At 33.3% G+C, this 16,673-nt stretch overlaps 1 protein-coding gene across 4 annotated transcripts in view; it reads left to right on the forward strand.

Annotated features, from left to right (window-relative positions):
• Nbea (neurobeachin) overlaps nucleotides 1-16,673 on the forward strand; it is a 496,782-nt gene that overhangs the window by 36,698 nt on the left and 443,411 nt on the right. For all 4 annotated transcript variants that reach the window (XM_090342258.1, XM_090342251.1, XM_090342252.1 and 1 more), the window contains exons 2-6: nucleotides 4,022-4,253; nucleotides 8,215-8,315; nucleotides 8,531-8,626; nucleotides 15,582-15,703; nucleotides 16,526-16,652. In XM_090342258.1, the coding sequence (XP_090198384.1) occupies nucleotides 4,022-4,253; nucleotides 8,215-8,315; nucleotides 8,531-8,626; nucleotides 15,582-15,703; nucleotides 16,526-16,652 (678 nt within the window). The remainder of the gene's footprint in view (nucleotides 1-4,021; nucleotides 4,254-8,214; nucleotides 8,316-8,530; nucleotides 8,627-15,581; nucleotides 15,704-16,525; nucleotides 16,653-16,673) is intronic.

The raw sequence follows: 16,673 nt of genomic DNA on the forward strand, positions 1-16,673 counted from the left end.
CAGCGAGGAAGGGAAACAGGAAGGCAAAGCAGAAAGTTAATGAGGACTTGATGAACAGACTATATTGAAGTTGCAAAGAAATCCAACTAAGACCATATATGTATGTAAAATCCATGAACATGAGTGTGCTTCCTGTGTAGTTTACACATATGAGCAAAAAAATTTGACTTTTTTAGCTTACTTTGTCTTGCTCAAATATGATATGTGATGTCATCTGTTTTCCTGCAAGTGATAATGTTTTTTTAAGTGTCTTAATATGTTAAAAATTTCCTTTAATTGTATAATGAAGTTATCATTTAACAACACAATTTATGAATACCTTACATTTTGGTCAGAATCACCCCTCTAATATTCATCTGTCCTCCTAATCTGCCTCTTACTTCACTTTTCACAATTCTTAGGACATACATTGAATTCTTAACTGAATTCTTCTCTTCATTTGTCTAGGGGCGTTTTTTTAGGAAATTCTTTTTTTTTTTAATTAGACATAAATTGTAAGATGCCAGGCGCGGTGGCTCTCACCTTAATCCTAGCCACTCAAGAGGCTGAGGTCTGAGGATCATAGTTCTAAGCCATAGGGCCTCTTTTTATGCTCTGGGCTGGTGTTCTACCACTTAAGCCATGCCTCCAGATCTGACATTTTGCTTGTTATTTGGAAACACTAAGTCTTCCAGACTTGTCTGCTTTCGCCAGCTGTGAATTGAGATGCTTAAATCTTAGAGGATTGTCTAAATAATAAATTTGCTGTTTCTGCCTTTTGTTATATTTAGTAGCTTGTAACTGTTAAACTACTCATTAAAGCAGGGCATAAATACTGCTGTAATCTTGAAAAATAGTTTCTTACAAGTTAACCTCTTTAATAATAATGTATCACAGTTATAATAAAAATTAGCTTTCTGTAGAGAAAATAGTCTCATTCTGTAACATCTATAGTACTTGTTTATATTACTGTGATAATGAAATTAGAGAGCCTCAGCAGTCCTCTTTTCTTTCTCCTTCCTCTGTGTGTGTGTGTGTGTGTGTGTGTGTGTGTGTGTGTGTACGTGTACGTACTAGCTAGACATAGGGCCAAACCTGGGAACAGGTGGGAACTTCCATGCATGCATTGCTAGTTATACTTTTTTATTTTTGGTAGTTACATTGTATGAAAAAGTGCATGTTATTCCTAACTACAAAACTCATGGGTTTCACAGAAGAGAGCTTACTTGTGAGAATTGCAGATATTGAAAATCCTGTAAAGTAGACTTTTTATTTTTGTTCCACTGAAGCTCTCTCTGCTGTTTACACATGTCATAGTGATAGTTGGTTAAAAGCAAAGTCCATTAGTATAGTTAAAACTTGTTTTAGAAAGTAGTAAAAAAAAATTCAGTGCTTTCTCTTTCATTTTAGTGCACATACATTCAGCAACAGATTTATTCAGAGGCTCGTAGGTATAAACTTTAGTAGCTGTTTCTTCGTGGTTCAGTCATTAAGTGCCTGCCATCACTGATTTTAAAACCTTTTTATTTCTTTATATGGGAGAACCTCTTCTGCAATACTGATCACTGGCTTACTAACCTCATAGTAGTGCTGACTCAAGACAGTTACACATATAATAATACTCTTATTTGTATTACATGATGCAGCTGATAATTTGAATTGATTTTAATAGGTCTATATGTTGCAAGTAGAATGCAGATTGAAGTCAGTTCACTGATAGTCTTCTTAGAACTTTTCTTTTCTTTTTTTTTTTTTTTTTGTTCGTGGGACTTGAACTCTGGGCCTGTGCCTGGGCACTGTGCTTGAGCTCCTCAGCTCAAGGCTACTGCTCTACCACTTGAGCCAAAATGCCACTTCCTATTTTCTGGTGGGTAATTGGAGGTCAGAGTCTAATGGACTTTTGTGCCCAACCTGGCTTTGAACTTTGATCCTCAGATCTCAGACTCCTGAGCACCCAATTGCTTGACTACTTTTGTGCTTTGTTTCCTCAGTAAACTAGAAATAGTAGAAGGAGTTGAGGTGGTCAGATACAAAACTGAAATTAAATTTTAACTAGAAATAATATGTCAAAGAATAAGAATTTAGTGGAGGGGTTAGTTACTATGAAGTTTTATTTTGTATCAGTTACAAATAAAATTATATATTGTAGTATTTTAAAATTTAAGACAAATGTCTACTTTTAGAAGACATAAATAGTTCTAGATGAGATTGTATTGTTTATGTGGTCTCCCATGAAGATGAATTTGTTGCTTGTTTGTTCTGGATCACATATTTCCTTTATGACTTTTTCTGGGTATTTAACACTTTTTAGAGTAGGGCAATACTAGTTTCTTAATAGACATAGAAACAAAAGCCATATAATGAGTGATTGTTGTCCATATGTACTATATTATCTCTTATCTCTTTTGCTATCCCTTGGTTATCTCATATTGTTACAATATTTCACCTTGTTATCTGATATATTTTATATGTGCTTAATTGGTTATTTGAAATTGGATAGGGAAGGGGGGAAATCAAAAAGAGCGGGAGTAGGGAGGAGGGAAATGGGGACCATGTCATGAAAAAGGGGTATCACTGTTTGTGAAGTAATGCACCTTCTATCTGGTGAATATAATGTAACCCTTCTAGTAATTGCAATAAAAATTTATAATAGTACTAAATATTACTATTTAGTAAATAAGGTGATATCATTTTTGTTATTAATTATATTATTTATATGTGTATCTAATAATTTGTTCATGTTTGTATCTTTCAATAATGGAAAATGTACTTCTTGGTCTGAATTTTACATCCTTTCTGTTTCTAATATAACTTTTCTTTTGCTTATTCCTTCTGCAGTTATTTTGATTTATCTGTCATTTTTTAATCTTACATATTTTGTAATCCAGCTCTTTTGGAATCCTTATTACATGCATGTACACCTTCCTTCCTATAATCTAGCACTGTCAATAGCATTGTCAAGGCCTGGCCTTCCTTGTTCCCACAACTCATTATAGTATCAGTTTAGAGAGTAAATTCTAGACACTAATCAATAAAGTTCTTGTTAAATGAAGAAATGAGTGAATATCTTCAAACATGTCAGGTTTTAAATAAATAGTACTTTATTTTGAAATCTTTCATTCATTAAACTGTAAGGCTAGCCACTTGTGAAGAGTGATAATTAACATGCCGACTCATGTGATTTGGAAGGTTGGAGGCATGTCTCAGGTTGTAGATTGCCAGCCAGTAAGCAAGGCCTTCAGATGCTAAGTTTTAGTCCCTCTCCCAGTAAAAACAAAGCCAAAACCAAAACCCCAAAACCAAGTATGTGATTTGGTTAATACAGAGTAAGAGTATCATTCTATTATCTCCTTGTATTTTTGTATCCCTCTACTTAAATTAGCATTTTTAAGGCCAGTGATAACCTTTGCTCACTTAATGTAATGCAACGAGTTATATTTGATGTTGAGTCAACTTTCTTACTTAATTCACATTATTGCCTCCAAAAGTACTTTGTAAGACCTTACATATTTCTCCATTCAGCCTTTTAAAATATTTTTCCATCATTTCAACATTATTGCAAATTGTACATCTTACTATCACTTTTCTATATAATCATGTTCTGTGTTAACCAGCCTTCTTCCGTTTTTAGCTATTTATCCTGAATTCCATTTAGTGTGAATATGCTGTTTATAGTTTGTTCTTTTTCATCTTTATGAAAATTGGATTTTTGAAGTTAGATAGCTCTAAAATTTTGGGTCAAAAAGTTTTATACCTAGAGCGGTAGTCTTGAGCTGAAGAGCTCAGGGACAGCGCCCAGGACCAGAGTTCAAGTCCTATGACTAATATATAAAAAAAGGTTTATACCTGGAGATTTGAATTTTTAAAACATACTTTATTGTATTGGTGATGTACAAAGGGGTTACAGTTACATAAATCAAGTAATCTTGTTGAATTTTTAATAGTAGCTATGTATCTTTCCTAGTTATATTTTTGGTACTGGTTATTGTTATAATAACCATCATACTATTTCTAGTTCTTGTTTCTTTCTGTTTGTTTTCAGCTGGTTGGTGGAGAATTTGATTTGGAGATGAACTTTATTATTCAAGATGCTGAGAGTATAACATGCATGACAGAACTTTTGGAACACTGTGATGTAACATGTCAGGCAGAAATTTGGAGCATGTTTACAGCCATTCTACGAAAAAGTGTTCGGAATTTACAGACTAGCACAGAAGTTGGGCTCATTGAACAAGTATTGCTGAAAATGAGTGCTGTAGATGACATGATAGCAGGTATGTAACTAACTGACAGGAAAGTATTACTTCACTATTAATACATTTGACAGTGTTCATAGGTAATGTAAATTTGTTGAAATTACCTTGATTTAAAATATGTAGAAATATATGGAAAATTTGTCTTTTAGACTAATGGAACACCTGTAGAGAATAAAAGAAAGGAAATATAATTATCATATTAGACAAATGTAACTTCCATTTTTGCTTCTCTAAATCGTCTAAAATATCAATACTGGGTAGTACTAATCAAAAAAAGACAGTGTATTTTTATATAACAAATAATTGAATCTTTACATAGTTAAAATGTTACAACACATGTTTGAGTTCTGTATAATGAATGAGTCCTTTACCAAATTAACCCACTTTCCTGGTCTTCAATATGTCACATGTGAAACTATGACAGATGACAAGAGGTTCTAAAAGCATGCTGTGTCTTTGGAAGTTTCTCTTTTAGCTTATTATTGTTTGGGGGAAGCATCTATATTAAAACAAGCATTATAATTGAATAGATCATAAATTTCACACAAAATTTCAGATGAAATGATGCTTTTTCTTTGTTATAGTTTATTTTCAATAACTACTTTGAAATCAGTGATTTGTCATCAGTAGCCCTTCACCTTTTTCACACTAATATTCTTCTATGGCTATGTGCGTTTCTGTGAGATTATTTTTAATGATTGTCCTAGAACAGCAGTTATTTCAAGAAATAAATAATTGTACTTTGTTTTTAAGAAATAGATTAACTCTTAGAATTAGTAAAAATTATATCAAGTTACTTATGCTGAGATCTAAAATTTACAAGAATCAACATTTTTAATGTCTGAATTTATTTTCTGATGATTCATATATTTTTTTCTTAATGAGTATATTGAAATCAATCTTAGTTGCTTTCACAGTGGCATATAGCTCTCTATTGAACATGCTCTGGTATTCTCTTTACTGGTTAGTAGTAGGTAACTTTTTGATGAAAGTAGACTCTGACTTAATTTTTTAAAATTGTATTTTATTGTCAGGTGATATAAAGAAGAATTTGTATAGTTTTACCTGTCATACATAAAGTGTTTGCCACCTTGCGCTAACATGGTACATTTAAGAAAAGAATCCAGAATTACATGCATATTTTAACTACTGGAATATAATTCATGAGCACTGGGATTTAATGACAGTGAAGGTAGAAACAGAAATTCATGTTTTGACATTTTTTAGACTATTCAGCTCCCTGCTTCTTTTATTCTTTCTGCTTAGTATTGGTAGTGGTAACACAGATTTTTTAGTTTTTGTTAAATTAGTTCCCAAAGAGCGTGATGGTGGGAGGATATATAAAAAGTGAATGAGTATCAGAAAACAATCTGTACCTTAACTTTTTTTTAGAGAACTCAAGATTTGGATATCATGCTAAAATTTGAATACTAAGTTTTCATCTCTTTGCTGTAGTAAGTTAAGCTCAGAGAGGCACTTTTTATTTATTACTATAAATATTTAATTGATCAGAGTTCCATATCTTTAAAAAAATCTTGTCTAAGCTGGGTGCTGGTGGCTCACACTTATAATCCTAGCCACTCTAGATGCTGAAATCTAGACTGAACTGCTAAATTGCAGTTCAAAGCCATCGCAGGCAGGAAAGTTTGTGGAACTCATCTCCAGTTAAGCACCTGAAAACCAGAAGTGGAGTTGCAGAACAGAGTGATAGAGTTCTAGCCCTGAGCACAAAACTAAGGCACACAGCCCAAGTTCTAAGTTCTATCCTCATGACTAAGGCTAAAATATTGTATATGTTTTCATTTACAATGAAATTATAAGGAATTAAAATATTGAACTATATACAAATTTAATTTCAGTCTTCTTTTGCACATATTCTATATGTCTCATATAGAAACTTGGCTTTTAAGAAAATATCTGCATATAAGCATTTAAGGAATATTTGATGATAGTTGCTGTTTCACTAATTGCTTAAAGTTTAACTTTTTTTTCTATACATTTTTTTATTGTAATTAGTAAAAGGGTTACATGATATTTGCCAGATAGAAGGTGCATTAATTCACATACATTGATACCCTTTCACATGTCTTGGTACCCGTTTCCCTCCCCCCCACACCCCCCACCCGTCTTGGTTTTCCCCCCTTCCCTATCAAATTTTTTTTGTAAATAATCTCAAAGTTTGTATTACTAACATTTTCCTACAGTTTTATTAATGAAGTGATGAAAAATTTTGTTTCATTAAAAGATCTTTTTCAAATATGGCATATCTACTTGCACACATCATAGAGATTATTTTCTTGATATTAAGGAACAGTTATTTATTTATAGTTTAAAAACAAGTAATACTTTAATTTTTCAAAATAATTTGTTACACTAGATACTAAAAATTCTATAACAGTAACATTATTTCACTTTACCTATAAATAACTTTATATATGTGTACATTTAAAAATATTTTCTATGTGTGCATTGGTTTATATTAGCATGTGTAGTATATTTAATTCTTAGTGCTTTAGAAAGTAGGGAAATGAAGTATGAAATTTACCTGTTTAATTTCTTATAAAGAACCCGAAGTATGGCCTAGTAGTAGAGTGCTTGCCTAACTTGCGTGAAGCCCTGGGTTTGATTCCTTTACCACATGTACAGAAGAAGCTAGAAGTGGTACTGTGGGTCAGGTGATAGAGTGCTAGTCTTGACAAAACTCAAGGACAGTGCCCAGACCCTGAGTCTAAGCCTCAGGACTGGCAAAAAAAAAAAAAAAGAACATGGAATGAGATATTAATTACAATGTGCTGAGAAAGTAACTAGAGACAAGAGATTAATTTTTCTTAGTGTTTGCTGATCTGATGTTTTCATTTTGTATGTAAAAATACTAATTTGTACAATGGATATTTTTAGTAATGCATTTAAATCAGACTTCTTTTTTATAGATTATTGGGTAGGAATAGGGTTCTAGTCATATTCCCTGGGTTTGAATATTGACTTTACTACTTGGTATACTTTTACTCTTGGACAGTTTGACTGAGCGATATGTGTGAAAATTATTCTTTTTTTTTTCTTTTTTGTCAGTTGTGGGGTTTGAACTCTGGGCCTGGGTGTTGTCCCTGAGCTCTTCAGCTTAAGGCTAGCACTCTACCACTGAGCCACAGTGCCACTTCCTGTTTTCTGGTGATAATAAGGAATAAGAATTGGAGATATGAGTCTCATGGACTTTGGTATCAGGGCTGGCGCTGAACTGTGATCCTCAGATCTCAGCTTCCTGAGTAGCTAGGATTACAGATGTGAGCCACTGGTACAAAGAACAATTTACTCATTCTTAAAAGATGAAATTTGTGGTATTTAACTTAAGTTTATTATGAGGATTTGTGACTTGGACATTTACCAGTCACTTAAAATAATGCCTGATATGTTAGTATTTAATAATTTTCAGTATTCAGAAATCTAACTAAGATGAGGGATATTTCAAGAACATACTTTATTTTTATTTATTTTGCTAGTTTTGAGGCTTGAGCTCAGGGCCTGAGCACTATCCTTGGGCATTTTTTCTCAAGGCTGGTGGTCTGCCACTTGGGTCATAGCACCACTTCCAGATTTTTTTTCTCCAGTGTATGTAGTACTGAGGAATCAAACCCAGGTCTTTGTGCATCCTAGGCAAGCACTCTACCACTAGGCCAAATTTCTGGCCCTAAGAGCATATTTTATTAAGAACATAATTTTGTTAGAAAATGTAGTCAACTTTCAGTTTTTCATTTGAAATAATTATTTGGAATTTTATGTTTTTGTCTCCATAGTTCAGCTTGAATTTTTTCCTCACGCAGTAAATAATGTGTCAGAATTGTTAATTGGAATTGCAATTCGAAAGGACATTTTATGTATATATGTATCTTCTATTGGTAATTTTTGCTTTTTAAATATGTTTATACCTTATCATATGATAGCTCCTGAGTAGAGTAGAGAATAACTTTGTTTTTCTTTGAAGATCTTCTAGTCGATATGTTGGGGGTTCTTGCCAGCTACAGCATCACTGTTAAGGAGTTGAAGCTTTTATTCAGCATGCTTCGAGGAGAGAGCGGAATATGGGTAAGCTATGGTCAGAGAGAAGAAGAATCAATATCTGTCTGTTCATAATTAAAAGTTCAGCAATTTGTCCCTAGAGAGTTATATATTTGAGTTGGTAATGGAATTTTTCTTTCTAAACCATTAAGTAAGTAAATAATTTTCTCTAGTTAGAAAATACAGTAATTTAAGTGGTATGTTTAGTGTAATGACATTTTTTTTATTCATTGTTTTCTTAGCCAAGACATGCAGTGAAATTATTGTCAGTTCTTAATCAGATGCCACAAAGACATGGCCCTGATACTTTTTTCAATTTCCCTGGTTGTAGTGCTGCGGTAAGTTTTGATTGCATGTGTTTTTATTGTAATTATCATTATTATTATTTCTTTTTTAAATTGTATTTTATTGTTGGGCTATTATTTAGAGGGGGTAACAGTTACATTCATCAGGTAGTAGGTACATTACCTCTTGAATATTGATACCCTTTTCCATGTTTTTCTCCCATTTCCCCTTACCTCATTCCCTTCCAATCATCTTGTTCTTCTGCTTCTTTTTTCCTATTTCAAATAAACAAATAAATGTGTATACAATATATCAGGCACCAAAGTCAGATACAGTAACAGCATAAGATAAAAAATAAGGGGAAACAAAAGAGAAAAGAAATAACTTTGCCGAACACATTAGGAACAACAGTCACAAAGATAAAACTCTTGTTTCCATATATTGACGTTGCTTAGCCTCATGCTAAATAGCCATCTCTACCTAGCTTTTGAGCTATAGTGCTCCTCTGCTAGGAAATCCTAGACATAACCTAAAGATTACAAATGAGGGAAACAGTGGAGTCTATGTTTCCTTCGGTCTGGCTTACTTCACTTAATATGATTTTTTCCCCAAGTCTTTCATTTTCCTTACAAATAGGGCAGCCATTCTTTCTGACGGCAGCATAGAATTCCATTGTGTATAAATGCCACATGTTCATGATCCATTTATAATTATTTTTAATCTTTAAGTCAGATAGCTTCTGTTTCTTTTCACCTCTGATTTATTTTGTTTTTATATAGTTTTAATTTTCCAGATCATCTTGTAAGTAAAATTATATACTATATAGTCTATTGGTACCCTTTTTGAAGTAAGGTCTGCTTTGTAACTCAGTCTGTCCTCCTAGCTGTGTCTGTCTTTTATGTTTTGCTTCTTCCACTTATGATAACCCTTTTGAGATTGTCCCTGGTTGTAGGTCTTATCAGTACTTTATTCTGCATAGTATTGTGTTTTATGGTTATATCTTTCTTATTTATTCATCTGCTAGTTAGTAGGCATTTGGAATTCTAGGTTTCAGCTATTGTAAATAAAACTGAAGTGAGCATTTAATGCACAGTTCTTCCTGTGGACATGTTTTCTTATCTCTTGGTTAAATAGCTGGGTGACATTGCTGTGTATTATTGAGAGTATTATTTATGAGGAACTGTCAAATTATTTTTTATCAGGTTTTACTCTTCCATCAGCAGTTGAGTTCTGAACAGTAGTAGTCTTCTTTTTTTTTTGGCAGTTGTAGGGCTTGGACTCAGGTGGTCTTGAACACTGTCCTTGGACTTTTCTCAAGGCTAGAGCTCTACCAATTAAGACACAGCACCATGTATACCTTTTTTTCCCTATGTCTATGGTACTGAGGAATCGAACTCGTGTCTTCATGCATACTAGGCAAGCACTCTACCACTAGACCAAACTCCCGGCCCACAGAAGTAGTCTTTTTAACTGGTTATGTAGTCATACCTCATCATAGTTTTATCATAACTTAGGATGGTAAGAATTTTTTATGTGTTTATTGTTCAGCATGACTGGTCTTTTGCAGTGTTTTTTTCATATATTTTTTATTGTAATTAATAGAAGGGTTACATTATATTCGCCAGATAGAAGGTGCATTACTTCACATACATTGATACCTTTTCTCATGTCTTAGCAATCTTCTGCTAATGTCAGTACAAAATGCTTATCTTATTAAGATACCTTAAGAGTTCATTTATTAGACACATTTGTCAAATAATTTTTTTCCAGTATATGATATTCGTTTATTTTTAACAGTATTTCTTCAAGTGTAATGGGTTTAATTGGTAAAGTCAAATTAAAATTAATTCTTTCTCTTATTATGGAATGTGCTTTTAAATTCTAAGAAGTCAATATTAAACCTAAGTCACAACTTTGTCCTACTTATGCTTTTATCTATGCTTTTATTAGTTTATTAGTTTTATCACTTACATTTGGTTTTGTTTCTTTTGGGTTACTTACATTGACATTTTACTTGTTTGCATATCCATATTTTGCAATAAATATCTGTTGAAGGGACACTTTTCATTTTGGATTACTGGATATTTTTCCTAAAATTAATTGAATGTAGTGTGTAGCCATGCCCTAGATTTCTATCTTTATGCCAAAGTCATATTTTGTTATTCTGGCTGAATAATTAGGTTATGTAAATACTTAAACGTGACTTTTAACTTAAAATAGTTTTTGTTGTTTTGGGATGTTTGCTCTTGTGTACATTGTTGGATGACCTTGCTCAATTTTGTTAAAAATCCTGCTAGAACAATTTGGAAAACACAGCTTACCTTAATATTATTGAATCTCGCAGTTTTTGAATACATATTTTAATTGTTTTTAGGTTTTTCCAGTGTTTTTAGTTTTCAATGTAAAACTTGAAGGGTGGATCATCTCAATTTAATTTCTCTATTTCTTTGTACAATTCACTGTTTGATTTTTAATTTAGTACTATGTAGTCCTAAGTATTGAGACTGGTTATGTAGACAATTTCAAGGCTGTTGGGGGGTTGGGGATTATAAATGTAGAACAATGGAGGGAAAGTATGTTTTGGTATACACCGGTAATAGTGCTATAAGCAGCCACTTCATTGATTTGATGTTCTTTACAAAAGGCTGAAAATAAAAATTCTAAACCTGGGCCGCAAGTGTGACCTAGTGGTAGAGTGCTTGCCTAGCATACATGAAGCTCTGGATTCATCAATTCCTCAGTATCACATACACAGAAAAAGCCAGAAGTGGTGCTGTGGCTCGTGTGGAGTGCTAGCCTTGAGAAAGCTCAAGGACAGTGCCCAGGTCTTGAGTTCAAGCCCCAGGACTGGCAAGAAAAAAAATCTAATCCTATGCCAGTGTATCTCTTATGTGAAAAAGTTAGCATATTCATTAGGTTGACATATAATTCTATACTTCTCGTTTTACTACTTACTGTCTTCAGTATCTTTCCTATTAGTGCTCATGTGGTTAATATTAATGACAGTTTATAGAAGCATAAACAAAATATAGTGCATAAAGTTATAAGGTAAAATACTTTTCTTTTACAAATTAAAGCTTTTTTGACAAGTTGCTTGAGTTAATAGCTGAAATATGTGAAATGATATTACATAAGCAATTTTATATGTATATGAATTTTTAAATTATATATTTTTATCTTTAAGTAGTTCTACTAAGGGTTACAACTCAGCAAGTCAGTTTATGTATCTGAGGCAGTATCATCACTTTCATGATTCTCCCCCAGTGTATGAATTCTTAAAGTAGCAAATACTTGCAAATCTTTAATCTTTTTGACATTATTTATTGGCCATACAATGTTTTTCCTATCTTAATTCATGATACTAGGAACGTGAGTCTTATTTACTCCTTGTGAAGAATTCTAATGGATAGATACAAAAGTTTTTTTTTCCCCCCTTAGATTTAGGTACTAAGAATTATGGGAAGCAAGGCAAAGAGAAACCAAGCTAGTGTAAACTCCTCGGAAGCTTGAAAAATGAGAGGACTATTAGCCTGGAATTGAGGGATAGTGGGAGTCTTTTATGGAAGGAGAACGTTTTCGACAGCAGCAATATCATCTATGAAATGGGAGGCTTTTAAGGTTTATAGGTGGAAAAGCTGTTATGTTTAGGTATACATTGAGTATGGGATAAGGTAGTAAAAAGAAGAAAATTGAGATGATTAGGTGGTATCATGGTGTGTATGAAATTTTGTACAACCTGAATAACTTTAAATTTTATTCTGTTTGGAGAGGCTTTTTAACATACAGAGACTATTTGTAATATTTTTAGAAAGGCCATTATTAACTATATGAAGGATGTGTTTGTGGAAAAGATCAATTATAAAATCATGATGGGTAACTTCTTTTGTAAAGAAATTTGAATATTATTATCTAAATAAATCACCCAGATATTTCTTTTTTTTTACTCTTTTTAAAAAATTTTTTTTATTGTAATTAGTAAAAGGGTTACATGATATTTACCAGATAGAAGGTGCATTAATTCACATACATTGATACCCTTTCACATGTCTTGGTACCCGTTTCCCTCCCCCCCCACACCCCCCACCCGTCTTGGTTTTCCCCCTTTCCCTATCAGATTTCAAACATCCAAATACAAATAAATTCAATATATCAGATAACAAAGTGAGATACTATACCAATATGAGATAACCAAGGGACAGCAAAGGAGATGAGAGACAACATACTACATTAAGGACAACAATCATTCATTATATGGCTTTTGTTTCACTATCCTGGAGGTCCTTTCAATTAGCTTCACATTATATATCCTTATGTATCAAGATTTTGCTCTATTGCAAATCTCTGCTAGTAGAGCCCAAGGTTTCTACTGCTTATGACGAATGAGGGAAATGATTGAGCCTAAGTTCCTTTGAGTCTGGCTTACTTCACTTAATATGATTTTTTCTAAGTCTTTCCATTTCCTAACAAATGGGGCGATGTCATTCTTTCTGACAGCAGCATAGAATTCCATTGTGTACAAATACCACAACTTGTTGATCCACTCATCAACTGAGGGACATCTAGGTTGGTTCCATATCTTTGCTATGGTGAATAGTGCTGCAATGAACATTGTTGTGCTAGTGGGCTTAGTATGTCCTTGTTTCTGGGTGGTTGGGTAAATGCCAAGTAGTGGAATTGCTGGGTCATAGGGGAGTTCTATGTTTAGCCTTTTGAGGCACTGCCACACTGCTTTCCATAGTGGTTGAACGAGTTTGCACTCCCACCAACAGTGTAGTAGTGATCCCTCCTGGCCACATCCCCTCCAGCATCTGTTGTCATTCGTTTTCCTGATCCTGGCCATTCTAGCTGGAGTGAGGTGGAATCTTAGAGTTGTTTTGATTTGCATTTCTTTTATGACCAGAGATGTTGAGCATTTCTTCATGTGTCTATAGGCCATTTTTGTTTCTTCTTCAGAGAAGACTCTCTTTAAGTCTTTGGCCCATTTTTTAATGGGATGGTTGTTACTTTGGAGATTAGTTTTGGAGTGATTCAATTTTTTGAGTTGTTGATATATTTTAGATATGAGGCCTTTGTCTGTTGTTTGATTGGTGAAGATTTTCTCCCACTCTGTAGGCTTCCTGATTAGTTTACTAGCTATGTCCTTTGCCATACAAAAGCTCTGCAGTTTAATGCAGTCCCACTTATCCAGGCTTTCTCTGATTTGTTGTGATTCTTGGTCCTTATTAAGAAAGTTTCGACCTGTGCCAAGGAGGCCTAGTGTATCTCCTATTCCTTCCTGTAGAGTTTTCAGTGTATCAGCTTTTACCTCCAGGTCTTTGATCCATTTGGAGTTAATTCTAGTGCAAGGTGACAAAGAAGGATCCAGCTTTAGTTTTCTGCAGGTGCTTAACCAGTTCTGCCAGCACAACTTGTTGAAGAGGCTGTCTTTCTTCCATTCTATTTTTTTGGCTCCCTTGTCAAAGATTAGGTGGCCATAGGTCTGTGGTTTAATATCTGGGTCCTCAGTTCTATTCCATTGGTCTTCAGGCCTGTTCCTGTGCCAGTACCCAGCTGTTTTGAGAATTATAGCTCTGTAATAGAGTCTAAAGTTTGGAATTGAAATTCCTCCAGCGCTGTTCTTTCTGCTAAGAAGTGTTTTTCCTATACGGGGTCTTTTATTATTCCATATGAAATTTTGGATTGCCTCTTCTATTTCTTTAAAGAATGACATTGGGATGTTGATGGGTATTGCATTGAATTTGTAGATAGCTCTTGGCAAGATTGTCATTTTCACAATGTTGATTCTTCCAATCCAGGAGCATGGGAGGTTTTTCCATTTCCTTAGTTCTGCTTTAATTTCCTTTTTTAGGGTTTTAAAGTTTTCGTCAAAAAGGTCCTTTACATTCTTAGTTAAGGTAATTCCTAGGTACTTTATTTTCTTTGAGGCTATTGTGAAAGGAGTTTCTTTCCTGATTATTGCCTCGTTCCTCTCACTGTTGGCGTAAAGGAAGGCGGTTGATTTTTGAGGGTTGATTTTATAGCCTGCTACTCTTCCAAAGTTTTGAATCAGCTCAAGGAGCTTGGGAGTAGAGTCTATAGGATTCTTTAAATACAGAATCATGTCATCTGCAAAGAGGGATAGTTTTATTTCCTCTTTCCCTACTTGGATCCCCTTTATGCTTGCTTCTTGCCTTATTGCACTGGCTAGGAATTCTAGTACTATGTTAAAGAGGAGTGGAGAGAGTGGGCATCCTTGTCTCGTTCCTGATTTTACAGGGAATGGCTTTAGATTTTCACCATTAAGTGTAATGCTAGCAGTAGGTTTCTCATACACAGCCTTTATTACATTGAGGAATGTTCCATGGATTCCTAGTTTCTCCAGAGCTTTTAACATAAATGTCACCCAGATATTTCTTGAAAGTGAAGTAAACAAGTATTTTCTTCTTAAATAATCAAATTTCATTTTACTGTTTTCAGTTAAATTCTGTATTACTGCTCTTCTACTTATAACGTGAACCTGAATATTTTGGGCTATAAATTTCAGTGGCTAAGTTTTGAACAACAAATATGACTTCCTCTTACTTCAGTGTTTTGAGAGTTATAAACATTATCAACAGAACTGAATTTCACTACTGACTTGACTAATATTCTCTAGCATAGTTGTTAAGGGTTGCAAAGATTCAACCTCCTGGAATCAAGAGAAATATTTCCAAAAAGTAGCAGTGTTCATAGAAAATTGAAAACTATGAGGCATATATTATATAAGATACTGAGCATTGGTGAAATTAGAGGGGACTTGGAAAACATTCTGCAAAACACTGTATAGTCTAGAAATGAAATGTAATTTGATGACTCTTTGTAAATGTAATACTTCTATAGTCTATAAGCAGTATGTCATATTTAAATAAGATAATGGTTTCTGTTTTCTATTCATAAATTTCTTGCTGTTTTCTTAGTCTGAATGTAAGGTTTGACTTTAGTGGCTTCATGTTTCCATTAGCTGATACTTCCTTTCTCATTGGCTTGTAGGCAATTGCATTGCCTCCTATTGCAAAATGGCCTTATCAAAATGGCTTTACGCTGAACACTTGGTTTCGAATGGATCCATTGAATAATATTAATGTTGATAAAGATAAACCTTATCTTTATTGGTGAGTAGTCTACTTTCTTTTGGACTTTTGTTTTTGTCTTTTAAGTAATTACATTTTTTACTATATAATATAGTTTTGAGATTATATACTGGAATGTACATATGTGTATATATACCATGAAAGTTCATAAATATTTACTTATTTTACTATAGTGATTATATAATTTTTCTTATTTTGTTTTTCCCAATTGTAGTGTAGGAGTGAGGATTTCAGACCTTCCTTTTCCAGTTTGTTTCAATGCTTACCACTTGTAGGACACTTAAGATCGTGGGTGCCTGTACTAGGAGAAAGAAAACTCCCTTTAGATTTCTACTATTTTGCCTTTTCACTTATTCACATATGTTTAAGCAAAAGTAATAGCTACATGTTAAACAATAGTGAAATGAACTATTTAAAACTATGATTAGAATATGTTTTTTTAGTTGATTAGCTACATTATTTTACAAAAATGTTCTTTTTTTAAATTTGTAAGCTATTTGAAAACAAAGCAGAATGAGAAAGCAAGTAGTTACTGGAAATATTAACTGTATGTAAGTAACTTTTGCACTTGTTAATTAAAGATGATCCTTAAGGTAAGTTTACTTGATAGATTTTTATTGAGTGTTAGTTTTCATATATTCGTAACAGATAATGTGAAATATTATAAATTCCTGCAGTCTCATTTAAATTTTATATCTTTCAGTTACATAAACTATAAAGATTATTTAAATGGCTCTATAGAGAATTTATACATGCTATAGAGAGCTTAGGTTTCTTTGTAGATAAAAATACTTGATATTGTTTCTTTTTATGAGATGATTGTATTATTCTCATATTCGCTAGTTTTCGTACCAGTAAAGGAGTTGGCTATTCTGCTCATTTTGTTGGCAACTGCTTAATAGTCACATCACTGAAGTCCAAAGGAAAAGGTTTTCAGCATTGTGTGAAATATGATTTTCAACCACGAAAGGTAGGTTGAGAGAATTACTTC

Source organism: Megascapheus bottae, chromosome 11, assembly GCF_031878675.1.
Source record: "Megascapheus bottae isolate mThoBot1 chromosome 11, mThoBot2.hap1, whole genome shotgun sequence".
Taxonomy (NCBI): Eukaryota; Metazoa; Chordata; class Mammalia; order Rodentia; family Geomyidae; genus Megascapheus; species Megascapheus bottae.